This window comes from Mesoplodon densirostris, chromosome 7 (genome assembly GCF_025265405.1).
Source record: "Mesoplodon densirostris isolate mMesDen1 chromosome 7, mMesDen1 primary haplotype, whole genome shotgun sequence".
NCBI lineage: Eukaryota > Metazoa > Chordata > Mammalia > Artiodactyla > Ziphiidae > Mesoplodon > Mesoplodon densirostris.
The window spans coordinates 70,168,088-70,180,227 of NC_082667.1; the positions used below are offsets into that span (position 1 = coordinate 70,168,088).

General features: G+C 35.6%; 1 protein-coding gene across 2 annotated transcripts in view; it reads left to right on the plus strand.

Moving 5' to 3' along the window:
• The window catches only part of PDE3B (phosphodiesterase 3B), a 166,513-nt gene that overhangs the window by 90,373 nt on the left and 64,000 nt on the right, over window positions 1-12,140 (plus strand). For both annotated transcript variants that reach the window (XM_060103988.1, XM_060103989.1), the window contains exon 2: window positions 6,932-6,982. In XM_060103988.1, coding sequence (XP_059959971.1) covers window positions 6,932-6,982 — 51 coding nt within the window. The remainder of the gene's footprint in view (window positions 1-6,931; window positions 6,983-12,140) is intronic.

Consider the following 12,140-nt stretch of genomic DNA (forward strand, 5'->3'; position numbering starts at 1 on the left):
TTTATTTTATGTTTTTGGTTTATGTTCAATAAACACAGAGTTAAATGGGCCTAAGTTGGAAGGCATAGAAATAGAAAAAGTTGGAAATACTGAAATTCAATCAATTTCATTAGCCTAGATTTATACATGAAGCTCAAGCAAAATGTCAACAAGAAACATGAGAATAAAGGATGTTGTAATGTTGATTCACAGCTGTACCATAATAGACAATCTTTCAAATTTCACATAAATATCACAGTTCTGTGAGCTTGACTTGAGGACACATATATATTTTTCTTTTTGGCTACATAGGGAACAATGAAATAAAACCTCATTGACGTAATTGAACCTGATAACATCTCCTGGTTGTGCTGCTGCTGTTTCTCTGTGGTATTGGTGGTTTTGTAGAGCTCTGTAAAGCATGTTGGACTTATAAACATATTCAAATAGAAACTTTTATCAGGATTCAACTTTATAACCACAAAGAAAAGCTGAATTTATATAAAGGCACAGTCTTGGGTTTACTTTATCAAATCAACTAAAAGATTTTTTTAAATAGTATGCACCTCATATGTTACTTAACTTATGAGAAAATGCTGTTTTAAAAATTATTTTTGAACAGATAACTACAGTGTGTGAAAATATGTACTAATTTCTGATACTGTATTGTATCTGAGTTTAGATGGAAACAGACAAATGTAATACTGGAAGCTCCTAAAAACAGCAATTAAAATTTCATACTTTCGGGCTTCCCTGGTGGCGCAGTGGTTGAGAGTCCGCCTGCCGATGCAGGGGACACTGGTTCATGCCCCGGTCTGGGAAGATCCCACATGCCGCGGAGCGGCTGGGCCCGTGAGCCATGGCCGCTGAGCCTGCGTGTCCGGAGCCTGTGCTCCGCAACGGGAGAGGCCACAACAGTGAGAGGCCCATGTTCCGCAAAAAAAAAAAAAAAAAAAAAAAAAAAAAAAAAATCTTAATTTTTTGAATTTTGAAATTAATGAAATACTTTCATTAAATGATGTCTTATAGTATAATAGAACCATGTTTTGAGAACATACCATAGCCACTAAAACTTCCTTTTTTTACTCAAAATTTAGCAGTATTTGAATTATTTATTCTTATATTTAAATTATTTATAGGATCTACCTTGGTATTGAGATTGAAGTTTAGATGCCTAAGGTTTTGCTGACTTGGGAACAGTTTATATACAGAGCATATACTGTCTACTTGAAAGTAAAATTTTAAAAGAGCTACATATTATATAGGAGGAAGGAATGCTTCTACCAATGTTTCTTAAACTTTTAATATCCATGCACCATCCACTATGTATGCAGTATGTGTGGCAGGCACCTACCAATATTAGATAAATGTATAAAAATGATTCATAATTTTTAAAAGCTAAAATAAGTACATTATCAGTGAACATTGTTTGCAATATTAAAGGTATTTCTGTTTCAGCTCACTGATGAGTAAATAGGTTGTGCGTTGTAGATTCAGCACATATATCCAACCAGATTCTTTTCTTTTCTCTATTTCTCTTAAATTAGAAAAATTCAAGCAAAATTATAATTTACAGTGGAAAGCAGCAAGGAGTTTTTTTGGTTGTTGTTTCTGAATACTCAAATTCAACATGGACCCTCGAATCATAAAGATTTCTCACTGAAGATTACTTTCGAGGCTGTGTCAGTTGCTAAGTTAATGGTCATTGTCATGCTTAAAAACTTGAGAAATAGAAGTTCTTTGCATTTTATTGACTACTTCTATTTGCTATTTATAGTTTTTATTTGCACTCCATTTTCCCACAGCACCCTGAAAAGATGTACTTTCTGTGGCCAAAAATTGAGTGCATTTACACTTATGCTATTCCTTTAACACTGAATCGTGCCCAGCATGTGTTTTATCTACCAGCTGTTTTCTGTGACTAAAGCAGTGGTAGATCTGCAGTTAAGAGATATTCTAATTGTTTAGTGAGGCTCTTCCTTGCTGTACAGATTCTGTCAGAACTGATTCCAGCACATGTTTTCAAGTCTCTATCATAGTTTACAAAATAATCATTAAATAGGAAAAAAAATCATATTTTGTAGTATGGGTTTTTCAGTGATAAATACATAAAAAAGTTGGCTGCCATCTTTTGCTGCGTGTATTGCACGTAAACCAAGAGCTGATTTGGATTCATCACATGAGTGCATTTACCTACCAGTAAAGTAAAATATCTGCTGTGTACAAATATGACAGTAATTACTCTTTTACCTTATATGCCTTTGCAGTTCTGTGATGTCCCAAGGTGTCACATAGTAAATACATTTTGGAAATTTTTTGGTCCGTTCTCTCTTCCAGCATAATATTTATCATCTGTGTGGCTAGTTTTACAAGTCTCTCAGCAACAGTTTATCTTTTTTATATGCTTTTCCTATGAGGGGCACAGAATCTGAATGGTGCCTCTAGTTTATGTCACTTCTGTTTTAGGAACAAAAATCTTCAGTTTCATATAAGAAAGCATTACGTGATTGTTCTAGAAAAGTTCTACTGGTTTACCAAAAAGTCTTCACATTTTGTTTGAATGTCATAAAAGTTTCAAAGTGGACAACATTCAGAAGAATATAAGGTGAATGAATTGCGAGTCTAAAAAAAAGTCCAGTTTTTAAATGGTCACTGTTGTATGACTTAGTAATTTTTTTTTTACGGGTTTGTGTGGTATTATCACACCCACAGATTTGTAGTCAGATTGCATCAGAGTCTTGCTCTTTTTTTTTTTTTCGCGGTACGCGGGCCTCTCACTGTTATGGCCTCTCCCGTTGCGGAGCACAGGCTCTGGACGCACAGGCTCAGCGGCCATGGCTCACGGGCCCAGCCGCTCTGCGGCATGTGAGATCTTCCGAGACCGGGGCACGAACCCGTGTCCCCTGCATCGGCAGGCGGACTCTCAACCACTGCGCCACCTGGGAAGCCCCAGAGTCTTGCTCTTGATTCAGGCTTAGCATTTGTTCTGAGTTTTGTTACTATTTTTATTAGTACCTTAAGCTTTAGGAAACCAATCTTGAGCCATTTATTTTTTGGACTGGAGACATAATGTAGCAATGCAAAAAATGCAAATTCAATAGATATAAACAATAATATTCAAATGACATGAAAATATTTTACCTAGGATGATTTGTAGTCATGCAGAATAATGCAGGCCTTAGGGCACCTGCCTCGCTTTTCAATATGTATGGTTGGGAATTCCCTGGTGGTCCGGTGGTTAGGACTCTGCGCTTCCACTGCAGGGAGCATGGGTTCGATCCCTGGTCAGGGAACTAAGATGCAACAAGCCGCTTGGCCAAAAGTTTTTAAAAAAATAAAAGATAAAAACAAAATATAATTGTTAAGATGATGATATTTCTGTGGAAATCAGAATTAATCTTGCAGTTCACAATGTTGAAATATATGTAAACTAAATTGGTTCTTCCCCCTCCCCCTAAATATTCCAGACCCCTGAGGAACAACTAGTGATTCACAGATTTGATTAATAATGGCTAATATTCTATTACTGTTTCTTAGTTTAAAATTTTATCTATGTGCTAATATTATAGAGGTATTGAGCAATATTTTCATTAAGGATTTTGCTCCTTCGGAAATCGTGCACTCTACCCTTTATCATTAGTTCTACTGTCCGGGATCATTCCTATCAAGTAGAAGCAAGCTCTAGAACCTACCATTTTAACAACAAAAGTATTATTCCCATATTCTTTTCTGGCTATTGCTCCATTTCATTCTTGCCATGTATAGCACAATTCCTCAAGAGTTTACTCTAGTCACTGTCTCTACTTCTTTACCAGTTTAGACACTAAGGACAAAAAACACCATCGACCCACCATTATCTTTGAACATTACCAGTAACTTTGAAGTTCCCTGTATGCCACTCCCAGATCCAGTTTTCTTCTCCCCTAGAGATGATAACCATCCTGAATTTCTTCATAGTTTCCTGTATGTTTATATTTCTAAGAAGTATATTTCAATGAATATTTTATTTTATATTGCATGTAATTATACTGTATATATCCTCTTGTGACTTTTCTCATTCAACATTATGTTTTTAAGATTCATTCATATAGGTTGTAGCTATCCTTCATTCATTTTCACTATTGTATTCCACTGCATGAATGTACCAAAATTTCCCCATTCTGTTATTGATGGACATTTGGGTCGTGTTTAGTTTTCTTGCTGCCCCAAACAGTGCAGTTCTGTACATCCATGTTCTTGTCTCCTGGCATCAAACTATATAGAAAAGGATCAAGCTTTGGGGTTTTTGCCCCAATCTGCTTTTGTAAAATATACTAAAATCAACTCAACAATATCAAATTGATAGAAAAATTTCTAAACATTTACTCTTCATTTCTGTACTTTCTTATTGTGAACCACATCTTGAATAACACTGCTGTAAGATGTACCTAGCTGCAGCCGTATGATTCCTGGATTATACATCTTCTATTACTTATGCAGAAAATTTTGTTTTCTCAAAATCACTAATATTCTATTTGTCCAATTTACACAGAAGGCAGTCTACCAGCGATTTGTGGCTTTCACTGTATCCCTTTTCAGTTCCTAATATGCAGGGGATTTCAGACTAAGACCTGCTGCTTTTTGGCAAATGTATTTTTGATCGCAGAGAAAGTGACTATAAATAAGGTTGGTCTACTGCTTAAGAGTTTATTCAAAGCCAGAATAGCAAGTGGGAGGCAAGGAAGACTCGGTGTTAAGAAACCCTCCTAATGAAAGTATGCTGGAGTTAGCAAGAAATCAACTTCTACTCAGACTAATGATTAGGAGAAATGAGGTGTAGGTATGTCACCGTTTGATGGTATCATTGTAGAAGAAATGTGGAGGTGTGGATTGGATGATAGTATGTTAGGCAAGTATGTAGACTCAGATGCAAATCTCATAGGTAATCTTTAGTGATCCATCCTGTGGTTCTGTTTTCACTCCTGTTCATTCTGTACTTTTTAAAGTGAACTTAAGAAAACATCAGATTTACAAATGTCATGATGATGGGAAGAATGGTGAATAGGCTAGTTGACATTCCACTCTCCAAAGAAACTTGGACAGGCTGAAATCAGGACTGAAGTAAAGTACTGCAGTTGGGACTAAAAAGCCAGTTGTGTAAGAATAGCATGCAGAAAATGGAGCATGTATATCAAGTATAAAAGAAATTTAGGGATTTTAGGTTATTTTAATCTTAATGTAGATGTTCTTAGGAAGTTATTAATGTCTTAAACTGCATTAATTAATGTCTCTAGAATCTAGAGTTTATGCTGGTTAAATCACAACCTGAAATAATTATATGAGGACCACACTTAGGGCCATATAAAATACTGCGTAAATTTTTTTTTTTTGCGGTACGCGGGCCTCTCACTGCTGTGGCCTCTCCCGTTGCAGAGTACAGGCTCTGGACGTGCAGGCTTAGTGGCCATGGCTCACGGGCCTAGCCGCTCCGTGGCATGTGGGATCTTCCCGGACCCGGGCACGAACCCGTGTCCCCTGCATCGGCAGGCGGACTCTCAACCACTGCGCCACCAGGGAGCCCAATACTGCGTAAATTTGATGAGTCTACTAATATATATTATGTACTTTGCATGTAGCTGTACCATAGCCATTTTGCAGGTACTGGTCCATGAATTTTGTAAGTGGTCTGGATTTTCTTTCGGAAGAGATAGGTTTCTCTTTACTGGCAAGAGATGACCTTCTGCAAGGATGGTGGTAATGACAATTGACAATTTTTAAAAGGGGTCAGCAAGCTATAGCCCACTGGCCAAATCCTGCCAGGAACATGTTTTTGTATGGCCACTGAGCTAAGAATGTTTTTTTGTTTTGTTTTGTTTGCCATGTTAAAGGGTTGTAAAACAAAAACAAAAACCAAAGAATATGCCATGGAGACCTTATGTGGCTTGCAAAGCCTAAAATATTTACTATTTGTACCTTTACAGAAAAAAAATCTGCCAACTCCTATTTAAATATCGGACCAATGAAAGAGTAGATAACATTATATGATCTTTTGTAATCAGGATCCTTAAGGACCAAGGACAAGAAACAACACAAATATTTCAGTACATAGAAATTGTGATTGTATTACAGATTAACTAGGCTTATGTTCGATACTAGGGTTCAAAGCCATGTAGAAAATCACAATTATAATCAATTATTTAGGCAAAAGGAGGAGACCTATTTATTACTTAAGTAAAGCTTAAAAGAAATTTAGGATTAATGGTAGGTAGCAGTTACAGCTTGCCAAATTTAAGCTAATTTTATCTTCTAGAGCAGTGACTATTAGATGGGGAAGTAACCACACGGCCTGCTAGGAAGAGAAGGGCAGGAAAAAACTAGTCTGGTACTAAGAAGTTACCAGAGAATCTGAGAATCTATAAAGGAAAAAACAGGAAAACTAATTATCTGTGAATCAAAAGGGTTGTGTGTAGTTTTTTATAAATCCATTCTTTTATGCTTAATGTAAACCAAGGGCAAGCTTTTTAAAGTGCTTTTGACAAAAGTGCCTTATTGGTAAGGAAATAGCACCACCTACTGACACTGGTTTAAAATGACAAATTATGAGCCTTTGGAGAGGGTAGAGAGGGGGAAGAACAGTGATTTGTCATTTTTCTTGTATTTTTAGTGAATGGATATGCTTCTGGATTTATATTTTCAGTTCTGTGGTAATAGATATTTTGCATCTATGTGTTGAATATAGATTAGTTTAGTGACTTTATCCTGACTTTTCTTTTGATTTCTCAATCACAGATTGTATAATTAATAAAATATTCCATCTAGAGATAATTTTTATTCTAATCTTCCCAATTCCTCTCCCAAACTTTAAGGTATTTTAGGTATCTGTAATTGAAAATGCTCCATTTTGTCTTTACATATATTTATTTACTTATGGTTTGTAACTAAGTGAACTCTTTTTTTTTTTTTTTTTCCCCAGATGATTCTTTGGGATTGGGACTTAAAGCAGTGGTATAAACCTCACTATCAGGTAAATATAAGTGATATCACTAATAATTAATATCTGTAATCAAATTTTTGACATAGAAATCTTCTGAATGTAACTTTAATTTATATGCTGTAAGATTTTTCTTTAGCTGAACTAAAATAACCAGAACTTCATTTAGGTAGTTTTTAAAAAATATATTTTAATTGTAAGGGAAAAGAAAATAAGAAACCAAACTTATATAAATAGTTATTTTAAAAATGTTGCTAATATAATCTGGGCTCATCTATATTAAATATGAGGCTCTTTTCGCCCCAGTTCACTCCACCTAGAGTTACTGATAAATGTACAGAAAATTGCACAGCTCAATGAATTTTCAAAAATTAAACATCCCATATAACTAGTACCCATAACAAGAAATAGAACATTACCAGCATTCCACAAGCCTCACTTGTGTGCCATTCTAGTCATTACCTATGTTTCCAAAGAAAATCCCTATCCAGACTTCTAGCAATTGGTTTTCTTTATTTATATGAACTTTATATATATGGAATCATACAAAATGTACTTTTTAAAGATTTTTTGATCTCTTTATGTTGTTATCAGTAGAATTAAAAATAGAAGTATAGGAGAAAAAAGGAAAATCATTCAAACATCAAGGAATAACTATGTTAACTTTGTTAACTTTTGATATATATCTTTATAGATCTTTTCCTAGTTTTCCATTGTATTGAAACGTATGGTTTATATAATTCTAGTCTACAATGATTGTAATATTATGTTTCATATGCTTTTGAAACCTGATGTTTTTCACACTAATAGATAAACATTAATAAAAATCAAATCTTTGTCATTTGTGTTTACAGACATATTACTCCTATTGTCCCAACATAAAATTTTGAAAAATGAACACCCCTTTGAATGGTTGATTCTTATTTTTAAACTTTAAATGGAATAGCCACAACAGCCCATTAAGAAAAAAATATTCTCTGCTGTAACTGTTACAGTCAGATGATGTGAGGAAGGCCACATCTGACCTAAAAGGGGCTGGGGTTTCTTGACCTAAATAGTGGCCTTTTTCATCAGTCATATTCACCAAGATCTTCAGTTTCCAATTAAAAGAGTATCTACCTAAATTACTGGTAAAATCTAAAGATAAGTAAGCAGTAATTGTTGAGAGCCTGGGCTTGTGGTCACACAGACGTTTAATTTCTCTCTTCTCCTACCCCTCTTTCTCTCCCTAATAATCCTTTTTTTAAAATCAAAGTATAGGGAGTTCCCTAGTGGTCCAGTGGTTAGGATTCAGCACTTTCACTGCCATGGGCCTGGGTTTGATCCCTGGTCAGGGAACTAAGATCCTGCAAGCTGCACTAAAAGGCCAAAAAAAAAAAAAAAAAAATTGAAGTGTAACGCTCATATATAAAAGTGCACAGGTCATAACTGTATAACTTGATGAGTTTTCTCAGAGTGAATATATACATGTGACCATTTTTCAGATGAAGAATTCAGCACCCCAAAAGCTCCCTATGCTCCCCACCTAGTCATCAACTTGTCCCAAGCGTCCTTTCAAACCTGATTTCTGTCATCACAACTTAGTTTTTCTTGTCTTTTTCTGAATTGTGTATAAATGGAATCACTCATATGTATTTTCTGTCTTGCTTCTTTCAAAATTTATCTGTGAGATTCATCCATTCTCATTCTATTTAGTGTTTCATTGAATGAATATACAGTTAATTCATCCATTCTATAGCAGATTGACATTTGTTTTATTTTTCAGTTTTTTGTCTATTGCAAGTTATGCTGCTGAAACATTCTTGATGTCTTTTGTTGGATATATACGTTAGAGTGCATTGCTGGGTCATAGGGTATACATGTGTATGTTCAGTTTTAGTCGGAAGCACCAGATAATTTTCCAAAGAGGTTGTATCACTTTTACCCAACCATCAGCAGTATATGGATGTTTCAGTTGCTCTACATCTTTGCCAACACTTGGTAGTGTCTGTTTTAAATCATTCTGGTAGCTGTTGAAGAATATCCATTGTGGTTTTAGTATTTATATTTCATTTATGGCTCATCAAGCTGAGAATCTTTTTATATTGATTTGCTACTCAGATATCCTCTGGTAAAGATCTTTTCCCCATTTTTTCCGCTGATTATCTACCTTTTACTTAGTGATCAGTAGGAGTTCTTTATGTATTTTGGACATGAATATATATATTCATAAAAAAATCTTCTCCCTGTCTGTGGCTTATCATGGTGTCTTATTAAAAGTACTCCATCAATCACTTCCTTTTATGCCAACTTATCAATCATATCCTTTTTGTCTAGTGATTTTTGTGTGTGTGTCCTATTTAAGAACACTTTGTCTACCTCCTGGGTTGTGTCTACCCTCTGGGTTGTGTCTACCCTCTTCTGTTACCTCCTAGCAGTTTTATTGTTTTACTTCTCATCTTTAGATCTGTAATGCATCTAGAATTGATTTTTCTGTATGGTGTGATTTATAGATCAAGACATTTTTTTCCCATGTGGTTATCCAATTGACCCAGTTCCAGTTGTTGAACAAAATACACATTCTTTCTTCTTTGCACTGTATTATAACCTTTGTCATATATCAAGTGACCATATGTAGATTTGTTTCAGGACTTTCTCTTCTGGTCTGTTTGTCAATTTGTCTCTCCTGAAACACTGATACCACACTCATTACTTTAATTACTGTAACTTTATAATAAGTCTTGACATCTGATAGTGAGTTCTCCAGCATTGTTCTTCTTCAAAGAAGTTATCTTGACTATTCTTTAATAAACTTGAAAACTTCCACACACAAAAAAAATACTGCTAGGATTTTGATTGAGACTATATTGACTCCATAAATCAGTATGAGGAGAATTTACATCTCATAATACTGAGGCTTTTAATCCATGAAAATGGTATAATTCCTTCTCTGATCTGTATCATCTTTATCTTAATAATAGGGGTCATGCATATTTTGTTAGATTTATTCTTAGATACTTAATTTTTAAAATTGCAAAGCATATCGTAAAAGATATCAATTTTTAGAACTTGCATGTTTTTAATAGTTTGTGCTGCCTCATAGAAGTTCAGTTGATTTTTATATATTGATTCTTGTATCCAGTGTCCTTGCTAAATTTACTTATTAATTCTAATATCTTGTCTGAGGATTCTTTTAGAGTCTTTAGGGATATAATAACGTCATCAATGAATAAGTACAGGTTTATTAATTTATTTCCAATCCTTTGCCATTTTTCTTGCATAACTGTACAGTTTAGGATCTTTAATGCAGTGTTGAATAGAAGTGTTACTAGTAGGCAGCCTTGTCCTGTTCATGAACTCAGGGAGAAAATATTCAATATGTTCACCACTAATGTTTTCTATAGATACCCTTTATCAGATTAAGAAGGTTCTATTCTAATCCCATTTTACTAAAAACTTTTTTCTTTTAAGTCATAAATCGGTGTAGAATTTTATCAGATGCCTTTTCTGCACCTATTGAGATGATCCCTGGATTTCCCCCCATTTATTCTATTGATGTGGTAAATTATATTGTTTTATTTTTGTGCCTATGTTGAACCATCCCTAGAATCCAGAATAAAGCAAATTTGATCAAGAAGTATTTTATTTTTAAAAATTTGTATCAGGGACTTCCCTAGTGGTGCAGTGGTTAAGAATCCGCCTGCCAATGCAGGGGACACAGGTTTGATCCCTGGTCCGGGAAGATCCCACATGCCGTGGAGCAACTAAGCCCGAGTGCCATACCTACTGAGCTTGCATTCTAGAGCCCACGTGCCGCAACTACTGGAGCCTGCGTGCTCTAGGGCCCGTGCTCCGCAACAAGAGAAGCCACTACAATGAGAAGCCCGTGCACCGCAACGAAGAGTAGCCCCTGCTCGCCACAACTAAAGAAAGCCTGTGCACAGCAACGAAGACCCAACTCAGCCAAAAAAAAAAAAACATATATATATATATATATATATATATATATATATATATATATATATACACACACACACATACACACACACACACACACACACACACACATATATATCACTGGATTTTATTTATTAGTATTTTGAATCTATGTCTATGTGAGAGAATTGGCCTATTATTCTTGTTTTTCATCATGTTTTTGGCATGTTTTTGGTATAAAGGTTATACTGGCCTCATAAAATAAGGTGGGAAATTGCCTTTTTTTCTATTATCTAGAAGAGTCTGGTAAGATGGGTTTCATTTCTTCCTTTTGAAGAACACTCTGGTGATGCTATCTCAGTTTGGAGCTTTTCTTATGGGCAAGTTTTAAATTATTAAGTTACTTTAATAGTTTTAGGACTATTCAGGTTTTCTGTCTCTTCTTATAACAGTTTGGTTAGTGGTATTTTTCTCGGAACTCCTTTTGTTTTGTTTTATCCAGCATTGAGACTGCTGAAAACTATATTTTACTTTCAAAATAGAAATCTTTTTGAGGATTTCTGCTTGGTTTCTCCATCTCTTGGCCACTGTTTACAGATTGGCAAATATCTTCAGGGGAAAAGCAGCTCTGAATTCAAGCTTGCATCTCTGTTCTTCCCTTCTCTCTGGGATCTTGCTTGGCATTTAAAGCTCTCCCTGTCTTTATAACCCTAAATTCCAGTTTGGGTCTCCCAGCATAGAGCTGTTTCCTAGCCTCTTAACTGCTCTGCTTCTCACCTTCTCTGCCCCATGTCAGCTATGAATCAGTAGCAAATTCTGTGAAAGGAAAAAGTAGCACAGAATATTGGGTTCATTTCAATCTTTTCTCTTAACTCTAGGTTCTTGTTTTTTCTTTTTTTATATATATAAATATTTATTTATTTATTTTTGGCTGTGTTGGGTCTTCGTTTCTGTGCGAGGGCTTTCTCTAATTGTGGCAAGCAGGGGCCACTCTTCATCGCGGTGCGCGGGCCTCTCACTGTCGCGGCCTCTCTTTGCGGAGCACTGGCTCCAGACGCGCAGGCTCAGTAGTTGTGGCTCACAGGCCTAGTTGCTCCGCGGCATGTGGGATCTTCCCAGACCAGGGCTCGAACCTGTGTCCCCTGCATCGGCAGGCAGACTCTCAATCACTGCGCCACCAGGTTCTTGTTTTTTCAAGCCCTGGCTGCTTGACTGTGTTCTGATGCCCTGAAATGGATGCTATTTCTATTTTATTTTGGCCTATTTTCATAAGACC